Below are 20686 nucleotides of genomic sequence, written 5' to 3'. Positions count from 1 at the left end.
TGAAACCATGTGCTGCCAGTTTATCCAATAGTATTTCGACATCACAGGTTGCCAGTTGGCGGAAAACACAGCGTATTGTAGCCATGGAAACAAGCAAACAAACTGGGTCAGAGAATCACAGATTCTGCCGGACCTAAAAAGCCTCTGCATCCATCTAAAAATCTCTATGAATGACAGCATATTAAAACACAGATAAATCAACTCATCAGCTTACAGTGTGTAAGTCTCCTCAGCTTTCATTGTCAATTGCGCTCCCTCTTGTTGCGCGTCCTCAAGCTGGCAACCCGCATCTTTAAAGGAGGGGGAGGGGCAAACAATATTTTGAATTTGGACTGCAGTACCTATTTCGACCACTACATAGAGCCCCTTTAAGACAAAGAATGTCTGACTGTACATGAATCATTACATTCAGAAATCAGATCACAGATTAGGCACTAGAAGTAACATGGTTACTTACATGTTGTGGCATTACTGTCAGGTCCTTATCTTACAGTAAAATACTGTTTGCAAAGCCTGCGGTGAAATGCGACTGAATTACTAAAGAATCCACGCTGAAATTTACTGAATTTACCACATTCCTAGCATTAGGATCCTTTTGTTTGGTAATGTTATTTTTAGTCCAGTGATCCTGTTTCTGTCTTTAATCCTCCTCATCTCACTAACGCGCCAGTGGGTGGGGCCAAAGATACAATTATGTAGAAGTAGGCGTTGATCTTCTTCTGCAGAGGCGGTCTTTCGTCGCACTATTAAGTCATAATGTGACAAAATTCCAAACAAGTCCTTTTCTGAGCCTTGGATTCAATAAAAGCTGTTTTTGGACTTAGGAGGAAATTTGAAGTTCTGACACTTACTGGATGTTTTTATAGTACAATGACCTCTTACATGTCAAAAGATCATGAAAATGCATGACCCCTTTAATAGTCAGTCTTTGTCTTGTTCAGCATTGTCAATGATTTCAAAAATGAACTATGGCAAAAAATAGAGGCATCTTTTAAAATATTTAGATACATTTCACAGATTTCTGCTGTCTTTTTTTGCTGAATTATTCAGGTCTGATGAAACTAATGGCGAACAAATCCAGCGAGACTGTCGCTCAGATACAGACCCGATTCTGCAGAACCTTTTCTAATGATTCAAAGGACTTAATGAGATGGTTTTTCACATAGAATCTCATGTAAAGCAAAACCTGAACAGAGGCTAAAGCAGCATGTCAGACCTTGCAGTGACTTTTGTCCTTGCTTCAAACCTTCCAAAAGGGAGCAATTTGAACAGAGGTGAGCGGGTCTTTTCCATCTGTGGTTGCTTCACTTCACACCCACATGCACACATACATATGCTGAAAGGCAAATGCAAAACAAACATGTGAAGAGAGAGAAGGAAGATGACCTTTGGATCATGTTGGCGAATTGTAAAGCTTTTAAATCTTTCTGAGCAGCATCTTTTCTTGAGGTTGTATTGTACATTCAGAATTTTTTTGCCCTTTGGTCAACCGAATGCAGCTTTAATGGACTCAAAGGCATATATTTTGTTCTGTTGATATGCTCTAACGGAAGCTGTTCGATTACTGAGCGTCTGTCTCTCGTTGCTTTATGTAGACAGATGGAATTCATTTGCATAACTAACTAGTGACTAACCACATGGATCAATGCAGCTTTTCTCTTTAATTGGGTTATTGGGGGAATATGTTTATCAGTTGCTTTAGAAAACTAGCTAAGACATAAAGAAAGAAAGCTTTTTTTGGGAGTGCATTCGCGTTCGGTGTGGTCTTGCGGCTATCAGAGCAGAAACGAAAGCTAATGCTCTCTGTATATTTTCTGATGTCTCTGGGCATGTTCATAAATTGTGCAAGCTTATTTTGTCCATTAGATTGAAAGATCTGAAAAAAACAACAACATACATTTACCCACCCAGAAACCCTCACCTTGAAGAAATCAGAACAGAAGTGGTTGAAAGTGGACAAAAGAGACCGATTAAAACACCAGGTGTAAACAGGAATGTGTCTCCCTTATCTACTTGTGATCCAATCAACCAAAACGCATCTTAATACCAGGTGTAAACGGCCTAAGAATCTCAGACATTTCAAGGTAATATCACAACTGATCTGATATAACCAGCTAGAGGACAAAGAACTCATAACTGGAATGTAGTCTAATTTGTTTTAAAAGGGTCATATCATGAGCAGTGACATTTTCCTGACAATTTTTTAGATTTGGAATATATTTCAATATGGTATTACTGTAGAAATGTGCTTTTGAATCATGTTAGGTTTGAACTTAAGTTTAACAGTTTTGTCAATTGTGTGTCTGTAGGTATAGGCTACATTTTGTTTGGTGGCTGTGTCTAAGTGAGAAAAAAGTTCATGTAATTTGAAAAAAAAAAAAAAAATAGTAGTCACTGAATGCATTTTGTGCCAAAGCAATGATAAATGTTCCACAGTTTAGCCCACATAGACAGCTGTTTCGCTCACTGTGTGAAGAGTGACACAAGTATTGAGAAATTGGTTCTAGTGATTGTAGTAAAAAAAAAAGAAAAAAAAAAGCTGTAAACAAGATTTCTCATTACATCATTGAATTTAACAGTTTGTGCAGCACATTTTCTCACAATGTAAAGTAGCTTTGTCAAGAGCTTGTTAACGAAGGATGGGGAACTGCAAACTATATTGGACCTGACAGTGAACTCACAAAGCATTAGTAAGAGCTGCTGCTCATTTAACATGAAGGGAAAGTGTTTATATAGTGTTTATATATATTTATATCCACATTTTTTCCTCGCAAAAAAAAAAAAAGTTTAACCCCATATACATTTTAAAGATGATGTCAAAAGTACAGCAGAAAAAATGTTCAGTTTAATCCTGTTTAATCCTTTCTTTACCATTTTATTTTGGTATACTCTTCCGTATTTCCATTTTTAGTATCATTCTTTTTTTATTTTTATCTGCGAATGCTTGTGTATATTTTAACTCTTATTATTTTAAAGGTGCCATCGAACATTTTTTTTTACAAGATGTAATATAAGTCTAAGGTGTCCCCTGAATGTGTCTGTGAAGTTTCAGCTCAAAATACCCCATAGATTTTTTTTAAGTAACTATTTTGGGGCATAGTTAGTAGGGCTGGGCGATATATCGAATGCTTTTGTCACGCGCATTTCGTCAGTAAAGCCGGTTCCCTGATTACCACTAAATCGCCATCACCTGCTTTCAAATGGAGCGGCATTTAATAGACAGAGCTGTAGTTCACTGACAAGCCACGCAATATCACGTTCAATATCGATATGAATCGCCGTCAATATTGAACGCGATATTGCGTGGCTTGTCAGTGAACTACGGCTCTGTCTATTAAATGCCGCTCCATTTGAAAGCAGGTCACCCAGCCCTAATTCAGCCGATTCAGGCTGCGGCCCCTTTAATTGCTCGCGCTCTCCACCCCCTCCTGAGCTCTCGACTCTATCACTGCATAAACAAAGTTCATACAGCTAATATAACCCTCAAAATGGATCTTTACAAAGTGTTCGTCATGCATGCTGCATGCATACGTAGGATTATGTGAGTATTGTATTTATTTGGATGTTTACATTTGATTCTGAATATCATGATATCATGGATCATGTCAGTTATTATATATATAGTTGTGGCCAAAAGTGATGTCTGTAGGGGATGTTTTTTTTACTATCAAAATATGAGGAAAATATTTGACTTTTTAAAAAATATTTTAAATATGAGAGAAGAACAAAACCCTAAACTTGGTTAAGCTATTTCTCTGACAAAATTATTTATATAATAAAAAGAGCAAACTACAGCATGTTTTATTTTACTATCCAAAAAAAGAAAAAATGTATAGAAAAACAAAAAGCTCTCAGAAAAAAAGCCTACTTTGACTACAATATAATCAGTTATTAATATTTCCTTGGTTCTCTCTTGTTTTTGCATGTGTTCATAATTTCTTTGTATGACAGGCTGGCCAGAAAGTTATGTCCACACAATTTGGGATGTTTCATTGTGTTATCTCAAAACAACAACAACAACAACAATTGACCCCAAATGCTTCTACACAATATGAAACCTTTAACAAATTTTTTATGATGTTTGATTAAAGAGTGACAATGTCAATATTTCTGGACCGACCATCACTTTAATGCCCCAAAAATGTTTATGTCCCATTTTTTGTCTTATAATATGTCTTATAAGTCTTATAATGAAGATGTTGTTTGACAGCTGACAAAACTAATAATACGGCACAGAAAGCTTATAAGGACCTGAGCCAAGGAGATGTTTGTTCCAATGTTTCCCTCACTGTACAATCTGAATTTATTTTCTCCTCTCAGCCAAAATTGAGCTTTATAATTTCCATTAGGCTTAGTTCACCCTGCAGATCTGGAACTCATTTTACCTCCCCTGTTCTGTGTTTAGTGAAGAGAGAGGAGATGAGAGGTGCAGGCGCTCTGTTATGGCTCATATGAGATCTTTGATACATCCCACAGATCATGCTGTTTCAGAGGACTGGTTCTCCGGGGATGCCAAGTGTCTACGTGTGTGTGAGTGTGCGCGGGTATATCCTCTTGCCATGTTGTACCTACCCATCACTGTACACATGTACCAAGAGAGCAAGCAATTTTGTGCTTCAGTTGAGGCACCAATTTTTGACAATTTGTTAAAATGGAAGGAATGGATGGCTGTTCTTCTTTTCATGGTGGCTTTCTCTCAGCTCTGCGCTCTTAGCTGGGGTGGCCTGAGTACTCTAGCAGCTGGCGCCAGGGGGGGAAGAGACTACAGCTTATCAAACACATATTAAAGGAAAAGAGCAAATGTCAAGAACGTCAGAATTTAGAGTAAGAGCTTGTAAAGCAAAGAAAAGATAGCATGAGTTGAATTTTAAATAGTTTCTTCTAGAACTGGTGCAACTGTTCACATATTTACAGACTTAGATATTAACTATCGTTATGTTTTAATCATATATATATACGCTATGCACATATACTTTCAGACAATATTGATAGACATTGAATATATATTTTTGTACACCATGAATACTTAACTCCAATAAGACCTTCCTCTGATACTGTGGAGGTTAATGTAGATAGAGGATCCTTCAAATATACACTACCATTCAAAGGTTTAGGTAAGATTTTTTTTTTTCTTTTTTATGTTTAAGAAGTCTCTTATGTTCACCAAGGCTGAATTTAGTTGATCAAAAATACGTGTAAAGTATTTGAGCAAATATAAATAGTTACTGCACTTAATAGTTACTGTACTTACGTATCTTTTTGGCTACTCTAGTTTTACTGCACTTTTACTGTCTGCTTGTCTACATTTTTCAATAAGTTTGCACTCTTTACTCCAACACATTTGTGATAAGTAATGCAATTACTCGTTACATTTTGCAGGGCACCTAACTTTTTCTGCAGCAGTTTATTTCTGCTGTCGCCATCTACAGGGCATTGAAGGTATTATATCTTGTGCTTTTTGCCCTTACTCACCCAAACTTGTCAACAAAGCTATTTCATGCCAGCGATAAGGCAAAAACCAGCATGTCCAGTGGAAGTTCAAAAACAGAATTTATTTGAAATAGAAATCTTTTGTTACTTTGTCACTTTTGATCAAATGGATGTGTCCTTGTTGAATAAGTATTATTACCTAAAAAAAAAAAAAATACTGACCCCAAATTTTTAGCATTAGTGTATGCTATGTTGTATATTACAAAAGATATTTTATTGTTCCGGAATGACAGAACAAAAAAAAAAAAAAGAAGAAGTTGATGAAAATATCTGCTATACTGCCCCTAGTGGCAGTTATAATATATATAATGATAAATTTGATATTATTTGTAGTTCCTTTTTTTATTCTGCTTTCCGAAGAACTGTGAGATTAATGGTGATTATTTCATTCATAGTTTTTAACAGAAATAATAATAAGATAATTAATAAGAAATTAAAAATAAAAAAAAATAAAAACACTATAGATTTATTTAATTTCCATTGCATAAAAACATAAAGAATAGTTTGTTCTTGTATTGTTCTGCCTGTTATTGTTGCCTTTATCTTGCTCACTGGGAACTGAAGGGTAATTCTCTGAAAACTGCTTAGCAATGAGCAAAAGCTCTGCACAAATACATTTGAATACAACTGAACCTCTAGTGGGTAGAAAAAAAGGTGTCAACTTAGTGTACAAAGTAAATAATTTCTAGATAACATTTTAATAATTTGTTTTGGCTTCATAATATTGACATATTTACAGTCAATTATTTCATTTTGCAAACATTTTTGTTTTTGTAATATCACTTTTTTTGGCTCACACTGCTTAAATGGGTCATACATGAAATTGTACAGATGCCTATATATATATATATATTATAAAGAAGGTCCCTCACAAGGGAATAGTCATAATGGGGGGTCCTTGACATCAGATAGTTAGCAACCCCTTATATAGAATATTGGGCCTTAGTGTGCTTGCATTTGTCTGACAGTTTAAAGCCAAGATTTGATTTATGATATCTAACATTCCTGAGCTTAAACTTTACATTAACCTTCAAACATCACTGCATCATATATCATCACATGCTCTGCGTGAGAAGATTATTTTTCCTGCTACGCTCTAAGAACCCCACAGCACGCTGCCTTCACTAGTGGCTTAGACGTGTAATGTGAATAGGAGCAAACATTTACTGTGTAACTCTTGAACAGGAAATATAAACCTTCATTTACCTCAAAGGATGCCTCATTAAGTCCTATTTGAATGCCAATGCGTGTATGCTTCTTTAATATGTGACATTATTACAAGTACGTGCCATCATCCAATGTCATTTTTATCTTCTTCATGTCTTGGCAAAAACTATTACTATGCAACTCAATCCAAACAGTTTAAAGATCCTCAGCAAACACAGTTAGCGACGGCTGAGGGGGAAATGATAATTCATTTAGTAAAGCTCACTGGCAGAAATGCAGCCTATGCATCTCATCCTGTCCTGGGAGGGAAAATGAATATGTAATTGGAAATCTTAAACTGATTTTTTTTTTTTTTAGAATGTCCCCAAAGGGCACAATGGAAAAGTCGATTATCCTATTCAAGTTGCTCACAGTGGACAGATGCTTTCAGGCTCAAGGCTTCTCTTTCTCCACATCTAGCCAGATTTATCCTTCCAGTCCAAATATAAACTTAAAGGATTAGTTTACCCAAAAATTGTATTTCTGTCATTAATTACTCACCCTCTTGTCGTTCCAAATCCATAAGACCTCTGTTCATCTTTGGAACACAAATTAAGATATTTTTGATGAAATCTAAGAGCTTTCTGACTGAACCAATGTTGTACACATGAGCACCACAACCACGGGCGGACTGGCCATCTGGCATACCGGGCACTTTCCCGGTGGGCCGACGTGCTTTTTGGGGGCGACGGTCGCCGACCACAAAAAAATAATAATAATAATTCTCTCGGCCCATGAAAGTGGTAGGACTAGATCGCGGCCCAATGCTTTTTCAATTGACACTGGGCTGCTGGCCCAAAACACTTTAGTCAAAAATATCACATAGGATAGTTTTTTTTTTTAAACATGTAGCTCAGCGGCCCATTGGTTGTTTTCTTGATTGACACTGGATTGGCCCAATAATATCTTTGAATAGAGAAGAAACGCAAAGGAGGTGCAGAGAAGCTGCGTGAGAGAAAAAACGCTGCCAAAAATGTTTTCGGTAGTAGCAGCAGGGGCGTAAATATATACCCCCCCTACCTGAGTGCTGTCCCCTCAAAAAAATATAATTAATAACCACGCTAAGTATTGTGCATAAATTATATAAACTTAAAATAATTATGTAAGTAGTAAAGCAATACAAACGCAAACGGGCGTTTTAAGTTTAGAAACATTTTGAGTCACCCCTCCCTTGCCTCACAGTGGTTTGGTTCACCGCGCACGTCACACTCGCTTGTGCGTAGATTCTGTCGGCTGTCAAGGCTATTTTATTCAAAAACATCGGATGAAGTGATTATTTTCTCTTTAACGCTGATGGTGCTGAGTAATTAGTCATAACAACAGCAACAACAACAACAAAAAAGATGATAACTGATGATTGATTTTTTCCGCTATTTCCGATTAGTCCGCTATTTTAGCGATCATAATGTTACCGAGCTTGTTTACCATAGCTTGTTAGATATAACCCACACCAACAACAATTAACATTGTGATAAGAATATGTAAACTGTAATAAGGCTAATAGATTTACTGTTGTGTGTTGGGTTATGCTCAGTGTGTATTCATCGTATTTTGGTGACTTGGTTGTAAACAACTAAAAATAAATAAATAAATAGAATAAATTATATATATATATATATATATATATATATATATATATATATATATATATATATATATATATATAAAGCAGAAGGACGGGTGGTATTTGTGATCTTATGTGGTGGTGGGCCGGTCTGGGCCAAAATGCCAGGGCCGATTTTTGGTCCCAGTCCATCCCTGACCACAACACATGCCTGATGCTGACACAGGAGCTAGCCAATAATGAGTTTGCGTTCTGACGTAGAACCTGGAAGGGCTGCACTGCATTTACAACGTAAACAGCATAGGAGAATGACAGGAAAGAGAAGAAATTGTTGAATAAAGTTGTTATTTTTGTTTTTTTTGCGCACAAAAAGTATTCTTGTTGCTTCATAACGTTAAGGTTGAACCACTGTAGTCATATGGACAATTTTAACTTTGTCTTTACTACCTTTCTAAGCGTTGAAATTGGTTATGACATTGCTGTATATAGGGATGTCAGAAAGCTCTCGGATTTCATCAAAAATATCTTAATTTGTGTTCTGAAGATGAATGAAGGTCTTACTGGTTTGAAACGACATGAGGATGAGTAATTTCATTTGGGGGTGAACTGTCCCTTTGAGAGTCTCATTTGGGTGTTGTTTAATGGTATATAACAGTATTAATTTAGTAGTATTTATACTGTTATAGTATATTTTGAATTAGCTTTTATGTTTATATTTTCTATTTTTATTTTAGTAATTTTGTTATATGCTAGTCATTTTATTAGTTCAGTTACTTCCCAAGGCAATGTTTAAAATTTTCATTTAATATTTATATTTTTATTTTATTTCAGCTTTATTTCAACAACCAAATATGTTGTTTATGCTGACTAGCTACTGTTTCTTCCAACATACCACAGTTGCTATGGTTATCTTGAAGTAAAATCATAGTAAATTATTATGGGATCGCTTTCAGGCAGTTTCGTTTTTGGTTGACACCAGTGTTAATTTTGATAGCAAATTTTGATTTAGTTTTAGTCATAGTTTTTTTACTAAAATGCCATTTAGTATTAGTCATATTTTAGTCATTAGAAATTGTTTTAATTTTAGTCTAGTTTTAGTTGACTAAATATCATAAGATTTTAGTGGACTAAATCTACAGTAAATTTAGTTGACTAAAATTTAATTTAGTTAAATTGTAATGCATTAAGTAAGCATTTCTCTAACCATATACAGATCCAATACACTGATATACATCTGATATTCTCCAAACTGTTTATGTCCAAAGCGGACAGTTTTTGACCATTCAAGTGCAAAAAGACAGGAAAAAGAGCTCAATTCAGTGCTTTTCAGGGACTGACACACTTATCATTGAGGTACTATTAAAGTTTCTGTTTAAAATTTTGATTAGATTTGATTTTTAGTTTTTCTGCTTTCATTGTAATTTTAGCTAAAAGTCTTAGTAATTTTTGTTTGTTTAAGTGTTTTAGTTTTTGCTTTTGTCTATATAGTTTTTTTTTTTTAATTTCTGTTTTAGTTATTTTAGTACATCAGGTTAAGCTAAAGCTTGGAAACTAGATGAAATAAAACAAATTTACATTTTTTATATATTTATTTATTTCAGTTAACGTTTATTTCAAGTAATGAAGATTATTTTTATAGTTTTAGGTTTAGTTAACTATAATAACCCTTATACCTGTAAAATATATAGAATAGTGTGTCAAATAATGTTCTTAGTCTTTCATTCCTGTGACAGAATATACAGTAGTTTACTATGAATTAAATAGAAATTAAATTAAATTAAATTAAATACAATTTATTGTGTAAACAAAAAAATAATAATTATAAACCATCCCGAAATACACCGTGACTCTTATTTTGAAATGTCTGCAGTCTGCACTGTAGCAGGTTCAGATGTTCAGATGAGGGAGATAAAATATGCATTCTTACAACCGTTTAAAACATATTACAATATACTGTAAACATTGTGTAGTAATCATTGTCATAATTCATCAACATTAGCTCATAAACAATCGCTTGGCATAAATGTGCGCTATTCATTGATTGCGAAGCAGTCTGAAGTGCTGCTGCGTGAGCCTGTAGAGCGCACAACAGCGCCACGTTTCCTGCGGTTAGATCAGTACGTTACACTTCAAATGTGCGCATCTTCCACACAGGACAGCAGTCCTGACTGGATATCTTCCCAAATCGTCCCTCTCTATCATTTTCGTTTCGTTTTTATTTGTTGACGAAAATTAGAGTAGATTTTAGTCATAGTTTTAGTCATTTAAAACACATTTTTATTCAGTTTTCTAATTCCAAGTTCCCAAAGTTTTACTGTAATAATTGTGTTAACTTTGGTATTTTGGCTTAAGTATGGGCAGTTTGGTCCATTTTTGTAAGAGGAACCATACTGTTCACCACCAAACCTTAGGCAGCATAGTTTATACAGAGTAACCTTTTTTGGGGCAATGAGACATGATGTCAAAATCGTTTTTAGTAGCTTTTTTTTTAAATCTCAGTTTGAATTACCATGGCACTTTTATCTGCTTGTCTGACAGCATTAAGTCATGGCCTTTTATTGCTATTTTTATCATTGTAATGATCATCAATAGTGGCTGATCATTGAAACAGAGAGCACAGGCTGGCAAGAGGGTCCAATTAAATTAGCCAGTGCTTGATCTGAACCGTACATCACATAAAACCGTCTGATATAATTAACGTGATTAAAATAATAGATGGCAAAGCTTTGTCTGTTCCCTGTCTAGGAAGAATGGGAAAGAGAGTGAGACAGAGAATATAATGCTCAGGGAGCAGGAGAGGAGGAGCAGAATTTTCTCAAAGGGTTGGGATGTGTCTCAGAGGATGAGATGATGTAACTTTTTAAAAACAAATGAAAATACATCGCTCGAACACTGGCCAAATGTGGTTGATTAAGAGTTAGAGGGAGGAGTGAATGAATTGCACTCACTGATAGCGCCATTAATTTGCATGTGCTATTTCTTTGTTTTAGCACACAGCTCACTAAAGGAATTATGCAAATTATGTAACTGCAAATGCACCCACAAAATCTCTGCTGAACTCATTTTGCTCACCACAATTGCTAATCTTGAGGGGCTGGTTCTGATAGCTACTGTAGGTTTTTGGAAATGCCTGATTAAACAGATAGCAGATGGTTTGTAAACAAGAAATACAGCAAACAAAAGCAGTGCGGCCACGACATTTAAACTCGTGGGAACGTGATAATATGCATCATATGTTGAGAGAAGAACATATTTTTCTCGTGGCCACGACTTCTTTATGTTGAGGGAACGACATTATTTCTCATGGCCACGAGTTAAATGCGTAAACAACCTGCGCGTCATGGCAACCTGGAATTATCAAAAATGGATAGGCCTATAATAATATTTTTTTTTAATTAAGAATGATAAAATAACGGCAGAATTAAGAAATTATTATATTCATATTTTATTTGAATGCTGTCTATACAGTCAACATTGCGCGCGATGTAATAAGCTATAAATAGCCTATTATATTGCGCGTGATGTTGCCAATAGACAACAAACAATTCGAATGCTATTATCATTTTGATAACAAACTTCATTTAATAAATGATAAAAGAATATGTTAGATCATTAAATAGGCTAATAGCTACATGGCATATTCTATAATTTATTCATAAACTTCATTCAAATGCTGCTATACTGTAGGCATCGCACACAGCACAATATGCAATATGTTAATATAATCATTTCTTAATTTTGCGCTTTTTCTTAATTAAAAATAAATATTATTATAGGCCTATCCATTTCTGATAATTCCAGGTTGCCATGGTTGCGCAGGTTGTTTACGCATTTAACTCCTGGCCATGAGAAATAATATCGTTCCCTCACCATATGATCTCAAGGCCACTACTTTACATCGGGTGGCCACGACATAAGGATGTTGTTACCTTGACAAAATGATCTAGGGGTTTAAATTAATATAGGGGATAGGGAACTATTCAGACAGTGTAAATATGCTTTCTGTTGGAGGCGAATGAAGACATGAACCAAATCAGCACGTATACAGTCTGCTCCGGTTGTGCGAGTCAGAGCAGACCACAAAACGTATTGGACTCATTTGAATTCTAGACAGAATATATGCTATATTTTAAAGTGATATGGAGGAGATTAGGAGGAGAAACTGTTCTTGGCTTTAGCTCTTTACAGTTTTACTGCCACCATCTTGTTCTGCCTGTGTTTTTTTGACCTTGATGCCTCTTCTCCAGACCGCTTAATTACGGCTGGGAAAAAAAAAGTGGAACTCAGTAATGACAATCTCTCCCTCTCAGCATGAGGTAAATGTGTTTCTGTCAGTGCTCTTCAACAATCATCATTTCATCAACATGGCTCCTGAGTCCAGAGAGAGTCTGATTTGTTTTACTAATGTTCTGAAAGAGACCTGCAGGAATGTGACCTGACATACTGTCCCTTCAATCACACAATATCACAGCTGCTTGTACGCAAAGGTCAAATCTAAACAGTAAAAGAGGCCATTTTTATAGAGGACATCCTACATAAATGCTATTATTTATTCAGTGATACTCAGTCATTAAGAAGTAAACATAAAAACACAGATTATTGCAGGATATGAAAGAAGCCACTGAAATGCATTACATCAACTCTCTTTAAACACTGACCTATGCAAAGCTGAATATTAAATAATGATAATAATAATGATAAATAATGCCTCCTTAACAAAACATGTGTGGCTTATGCATTTGTGCATTTAAATAGGGACTATTGTGCTTTTTACATTTTCAACTTTCTTTAGTGTGTAATGTTGCAATTGTAGTCTTGGTTTTCTTCCGGGAATGTACACATCACAATATTCATCATTTAAATAATTCTCGCCCATACGCATATGCAAAATAAATTGGTGAGGCTTGGTTGAGTTGTGTTAGTAGTGTATTGAAACTTGTGGTTATGGTAAGGGGTGCAACATTTCCCAAACATGCTTGAAGCAGTTGACCAATCACAACACACTGGTCCAGCCGACCTATCGGAGCACATTGTGCTTTTCAGAAGGAGGGGCTTCATAGAGACAGGAGTTAAACAGAGCGTTATTGACAGAAAAATAGCTGTAAAAAAAACAAAATAAATGTACACTGAAACAGTAATATACCATAAAAATAATGCATTCTGGGTAATACTAATTTTCATTTTCGAGAGAGTAGCCTATGCTTTCTCCAAGACAACAATTAAAGTTACCCAGAATGCAATATAATATACAGAAGTAATATCAAAAACTATAGAATAACTCAAGACGTGTCATTCGTATTGTTTTGAATGGGAGAAAGTGCAACGCTCAATATGGCAGAATAAGTCCCGCCTTCTGAATAAGAGCCAATCGCTGATTGGTAAAGTCATCGCATCACTGCAGCAGCCATAAGAAGATCTGGTTCCTATAGAAACAGTCAAACGCGCGCCTCCGAAATGAGGCACAAGAGACGCATGCGCATTAGCTGGATCCAGCCTGAAAAATAATTTTTTTTTGTCATGATTCGAGCATTTAGAAACAAAATTTATGAGACACTTGTCCGATTTAATTGGTGATTTTAAATATGAAACTTAATTGAAAGCGTGACAAACAGCTTTGAAGAATTTGATGTTTCCCCATTCAAAGAGATAGGAGCTGCACTTGAATGCCCGAGAGGCTTTCAAAGATGGTTGCTGAGTGAAATGACTTGTCTTAAAGGGACTTTGGTAATATACTGTAAAAACAATGCATTCTGGGTAATATTTGTTGTTTTTGAGAAAGTAAATGCTGCAACTCAGAGGACACATTTGAAGGGTGCATACGTCCTCAAGGATGTCTTATTTCAGAAAAGTAACAGTAATAAAATTAACTATTATTCCTTGTGAGGTGTAAAATATTGTAATTTCTTTTTTACTTTGCAATTTAACGTTAACGGTTTAATTAAAAATGACAAATAATATTACCCAGAATGCATTGTTTTACAGTATATTACTGTTTGAAAAGAAAAATTTATGGATTCATGTGCTGTTATTGTTTTAATAGAAAACAATAGCATGGTTTAATATATGGCGTATTGAACATATTGCCAATCTGGACAATTACAGTCTATTTGTCTATATTCTCAATGAATATTATTATGATCTGTTGAATATTAATGAAATAAAATCAGTACTCATGGGTTGCCTTGATATGTAGTGTAGAACATACATACATATATATACATATATACATATATATTTTTTTTTCTTTTTTAACTATACCTTGTTACTGTAACCATACCTCCCTAATATTGAAATCCTAGAGTCACCCATTTAACATTTCAACATTTAGAAATGTATTAGCATAGATAACCTTAATGCTAACTCCTATTTGGATGTCATAGGGTTTTTATCTTAGAATTGTAATGCAGGTCCTTTAACTTCCTCCTCAGAGAATGGGCAGTCTCTTTACACAACTAAAATCCAAACAGTGAAAGCTAACAAGTTAATTTGTTGTCTTTTTGTCTGTTCTGTGACTGAAAGTAGGCTTTTATTGAGCTTGAACAAAGCATACAATGGAGTATTCACTGTAGAGAGAGAGCCGGCAAAAGGTAGACCTACAGCATGTGTCGTCTGGCGGTAAGACCATAACAGAACTCTACTACTCTGAGATTGATTTTGTACACCAAGGTTGCACTATGGATCAGTGGTGCTGAAGTTAAAAGTATTTTCACAGCTAATGAAAGTCTGTGAATGCATAGCTAGTTCCATTAATGTCACGGTTAGTGGAAGATAGAGGACCGCAAGCTCTAAAAGCGAAGGAGTGCAGAAGAGATGTAGTGCACTTCCACTAGTAGAGTTCTCAAGCGTAAAGTCACCAAAGATGCAAATTCAGTTCAAAACAACATTTTTTTTTAGAAGAAATGCATAATGTTATTTTACTGATTTACACCTAATTTTGTTTTGTTTTCCCACAGTTTCTCACTTGATTAATTCCAGGTGTTCCATGTTTTTCATTATTTCCTGTTCTCCCTTTATTTGTCTAACTTCTTTTAATCAAACATATTAATTTAATTAATTTACTGTTCAATTAGTTCTAGTTCTAGTGTCCCTGGTTTCTGTTCGCCCCTGCTGGCACATGTTGTAACTACACTATCTGGCTGCAAAAAGCATCCTTCTTAGTACTCCAGAAATCCTTCAGATATCATTCTAATATGATGATTTGGTACTCAAGAAACAGGTTTTTTTTTTATTATTATTATAATTATTATGAATTTTGAAAACCATTGTGCTGCTTAATATTTTTATGAAAACCATAATTTTTCAGGATTCTTTTGATGATTAATACGTTCAAATAGAAAAGTTTTGTAACGGTCTTTACTGTCTCTTTTGCTACATTTAATGTATCCTTACTGAAAAAAGTACTCATTTCTTCTTACTGACCCTAAACTTTTTTGATTGCACCAAAAACAGCATGAATGATTCTAACGGCCAAAAAATGTATTTCAAACTAAACTTTCACTGTTTTTGGTGCAAAAACATGTGAACAAGTGCTAAAAAATGTGTGAATGTGTGGTCTTTTCAAGTCCAGTATAGCTGCTGTTGTTGTTCTGTTAAACATATTTCTGTTTTTTTTTTTTTTTTCCATACCCAGTAATGTAATGTTAATGGCTGATTATTAATCTACATATGTTCATTTGTAAGGAGCCGGCCTTTCAGGTCATCAGACCTTCTGTATATATGCTCCAGCAGTGAAGCAGTTTCAGCAACGTTCCCTTGAACTTTCCCGTGCCCTTGTCATCACTGCAGCAGCAGGCTGGCTCTGGTTTAAAATGGCCCAATTTCTAAAGTTATCAAGACAATTTCATTAAGTTACTACAACTTAATGAAAAAAAAAAAAAAAAATCAATTAACATTGAAATTTGTGTTTAAATTACACACAATATTAAGTTAATGTAATGATCAACATTGTCATCAAAACAATTTTTACAACTTAAGAGGTTTAATTAAACTAGTAAATCAGAATTTTTAACTTGCAACTATACATTTATTTAAGTTGTGGTAACAGGTCTACTGTATTACTTTTTAGAGTGTACATTTACAGTCTACTTTTTTTTCATCTATTTATATGATGCGGAGGCAGATAGAGTCAGCATATTAGTGTGACTGGTGGGTCTCAGGGGAAGAACATATTTGCACTCGTTCTTCCACACATTCATTTATCATCCCCTGTTTCTCTCATCTCAGCACAAGCTAATGGCCCTTAACACTTAATTGCTGTATCAGGCAAGCTCACACACTTCCTATTATGAAGAGGGCAAATCTCAACGAGCAAGTAGGCATCCCAAATAAAAAGCAGATCTTTTTGAGCACAATCTGATGTTTGGATAAGAATGTTTAGATTTTTTTCATATTCTGTAAATTACACATCATTTGTTATGGCCATATATGCTTACTGTCACAATCTGGACTGTCAGTATAGCATTTAAAAAACAAAAATAAGCATAAATATGGAGTTTAAATGATATTTACACTGGCCGTCAAATATTTGGAATAATTAAGTTTTTTTTCATGTCTTTGAAAGAAGTTTCTGCTCACCAAGGCTGAATATATTTGATCAAAAATACAGAACATATATATTGTGAAATATTATTACCATTTAAAATAACTTTTCTTTCCGATGTGAATATATGTGATAGTAAGCATCATTACTTGAGTCTTCAGTGTCACATGATCTTTCAGAAATCATTGTAATATTGGTGCTCAATTATAAATAATGGTTCCTATTAACAATATTGAAAACAGTGCTTTATATTTTTGTTGAAACCGTGATACATTATTTACAGGATTATGTGATGAATAGAAAGTTCAAAACAACAGCATTTATATGAAATAGAAATCTTTTGTAACATTGCAAATGTTTTTACTGTTGTTGTATCACAGTTTCCACTCAAATAATAATCAGCACAAGTTATTTCAACATTAATAATAATAAGAAATGTTTCTTGAGCAGCAAATCCGCATATTACAATGATTTCTGAAAAGTCGTGACACTGAAGACTGGAGTAATGGCTGCTGAAAATTCAGCTTTGCCATCACAAAAAAAAAAAAAAAAAAAAAAAAAAAATATATATATATATATATATATATATATATATATATATATATATATATATATATATATATATATATATATATATATATATATTGCACATGCTAAAACTTTTGTTTACACAATCTTTAAAAAATAAAGAAAAAGAAAAATAGTTTTAACTTTTTATTTACATTCTCTGTCTCAGGTGTGGCAGTGTGGCGGCAGTATGGAGGTTCTTCCATGTGCCAGAGTAGCACATATTGAACGTACAAAGAAACCGTACAACAATGACATCGACTACTATGCCAAGCGAAATGCATTGCGGGCAGCAGAGGTCTGGATGGATGAGTTCAAGTCCCACGTCTACATGGCCTGGAATATCCCCATGAATGTGAGTGAACGTTTTGGTAATCACGCAATCACGCTCACCCAACCTCATTTGTTTGAGTCTAGACAGCCAATGGTTAATGGAAAATGATTGCTGTGATTAATTTTGTCCTGATTAATTTACTTGTGTGTCTTCTGCGCAAGGCACAATACACAGAACGAGACTGTAGATTAAGTTTGGCAACTTGTCAGAGTCAGTTTTAATGTCGTCCTCAAAACACAATTACTGCAAACATTGTCTTTGCAGTAGATGAAGCTGAGTTTCACACAGGTATGCTGTAAATGCATAAGCATTTCAAGTTTTTTTATTAAGGACACTCTTGTACCTTGCAATTTCCAGCATTAAATTAATAAAATATGCATTTAATTGGATTAATCATGATTTGTAAACACAGGCCATTATTCTTCCTGAAATGAAAAACTGTATTGAAAGGATAATTCAACCAGAGCCAGCACTTAAGATATTAAAAGGTTTAATTGCTTTGAAGTGTTTCAGGAATGGTCTTGGTCAATAAATGCAATGAGATACTTCACCCCTCAACAATTATATCAGACAATTTTAAAATGGAAAACAAGTTCATAACAGCCAAGTATACATTATTAATAGATGTTTTGAGGACGACATTAATTCATAATGCAGTAGTGTTCAATTCCACATGGTGCATTCCTATCTATTATAAAAGTGCCCTCACTAAGCTTGTAACTGGTCTTCAGTACATATTTATGATAGTAATGTTTATTTATAAAACACTCATTATAGTCAATACAGCAATTAGATCTGTTTCACACAGCACATAAACAGTATAGAAGCAAAGTACAGTAAATGCAACAGTAGGTTTTCACACTGACATCCAAACTGCAGATTTATACAGAAAATAAAATGATTTCTTCTGTTCCACGAATTTATTCAAAATGAATATTTCCTTTAAATAATGGTTGTCATTTATAAAATGGTTATAAGTAAGAGGTTCCCCCCAAAAACAATGGGTTGCTCCATTATTGTATGCTGGGCTGCATTCTCATGACACTAGTTTTAATTATGCAACTTTTCTACATAACAAATTGATAAAAGTGACCAGCTGAATGTAACTAATGCAAATAGATGGTAACAATCATGACATGATTGGGTCGAACTTTAATTCGAAAATTAATTTGGGTTGAACTTGCGTGTGTTTTTGTCACATTGTTTTAAAGACCAAAGTGCAGGATAAAAAAGTAACTTTTGCCTTAAAGAATGAATTGATTCTGAACTGCCAAAATGAGTCTTCAGCAATTACAGTCTCACTTCCTGTTACAAACCTATATAACAATGTAAAAATTTGCATAATGGCAGCCGACAACATCTATTTTGACCCGCCTTCAAACACTGAGACTGGAAGACTGAAGGCTCTGGTATACTTCAAACGAAATCGAAGAACAAACTGATGTGACGTCATTTCGAACAAAATCAGGCCAAAACAAAGTTCGTTTTGTGTTCTTTTTGGAAGTTCGAAATGGCTTGCCAAAGCAAACTTTCAGGAAAAGTTCGCTCCAGCTGCAAAACACTTTCATACTACCATTGGTCAGTGAAGATAACGTAACAGGAGGTGTGCGCTGAAGCTTCACCTTCACTCGCGTGGGACGCATCTTTAACTTATTTTGTGTGTTGAATTCATCGAGGTAAGAGCTCCGCGGGTGAAAACATGAACACACTGGATAGCCGCTTTATAGTACATAATGAAGTTGTTGTTGTACAAAAATTAGACACTAACACTGTTTTTCATGTTTGATACTGTAAAGCTGCTTGATTTTAAGCATTCTATTGAATAAATGACGTGACATGAATGACGTGACTGGAGTGCTAATTTGCAGAGCTTGTGCTAGCATTCCCATGCTGTTATGATCAGACACTTTTCTTACGCCTTCTATAATAAATGCTTGCTGTTTTCTCATTTTTGTTGTGTTTATTTTGTTACTGAGAAGAAAGTGCACGGCACATATTTACATATTCATCTAACCGTCACTCTCAGCAGTGTGGGCTGCGTCAGACGTTCGTTTACAGTATATCGCTGGTCATGCATTTCGAACTTCGTTTTACCCCGAAACGAAGAACGAAAAAGAACTTTGTTTGAAGTATACCGGAGCCTTGAGACTTAAAAAGCTGAGACTGGAAGAGTTTGGTTTGTGTTGTTGACATGTTGACATGACATCTTTACGGTGTAAAAGCAAATCAACTTTGCATCCAAGACAAGGACTTGCGCTGTAATTGATACGGTAAAACTGACGCCTTTGTTACTGTTCGAATCTGTGTCTCGTTTGAGAGGCTGCGTCCTCTGGAGGTCGCATTTGAAGGCTGCATACATCATTAAGGATGTCTTATTTAAGAAAAGTAACCATAATAAAATTGATGGTTATTCCTTGCAAAATGCTGTATTTTCTTTCTTACTTTGCAATCCAACGGTTGTTTTTCTTAAATGAGCTGGCCTCAATGATGTATACAGCCTTCAAATGCAACCTCCGGAGGATGCAGCCTTCGAAATGAGTATAGCCTGTACAAATAGTTCAGACTATGTGCCAATATGTAGTTCATGCAGTGATATTTATATTTTATAACAGACCATAGGTTCGGATGTTTTAATAATGGCATTTATTCATGCAAAATAAAAGGCTGATAACTTTGAGTGAATGTAGGTAATAGTTCTGGTGGATGAAGGGCCCAAGAGGTAAAGCCCAGGGACCCCTTGTAGTCTTAATGCGGCCCTGATTGTATGCTGCTTCATAAAAGCCTTTATTAAACAAGATTGTACTGATAAAGTAAGGTTAAACTCTTAGGTTAATTCTTAAAGGATTAGTTCAATTCAGAATTAAAATTTCCTGATAATTTACTCACCCCCATATCATCCAAGATGTTTATGTCTTTATTTCTTCCGTTGAAAAGAAATTAAGGTTTTTAAGGAAAACATTCCAGGATTTTTCACCATATAGTGGAG

The 20686-nt window shown here is 34.9% G+C and overlaps 1 protein-coding gene across 1 annotated transcript in view; it reads left to right on the top strand.

Moving 5' to 3' along the window:
- The window catches only part of galnt9 (polypeptide N-acetylgalactosaminyltransferase 9), a 127290-nt gene that overhangs the window by 92367 nt on the left and 14237 nt on the right, over positions 1-20686 (top strand). The window contains exon 7 of the mRNA XM_067406933.1: positions 17536-17721. Coding sequence (XP_067263034.1) covers positions 17536-17721 — 186 coding nt within the window. The remainder of the gene's footprint in view (positions 1-17535; positions 17722-20686) is intronic.

Source organism: Chanodichthys erythropterus, chromosome 13 (genome assembly GCF_024489055.1).
Source record: "Chanodichthys erythropterus isolate Z2021 chromosome 13, ASM2448905v1, whole genome shotgun sequence".
NCBI classification, from domain to species: domain Eukaryota; kingdom Metazoa; phylum Chordata; class Actinopteri; order Cypriniformes; family Xenocyprididae; genus Chanodichthys; species Chanodichthys erythropterus.
The sequence above is the reverse complement of the archived record's forward strand: the minus strand, read 5'-3'. Positions and strand labels throughout refer to the sequence as shown.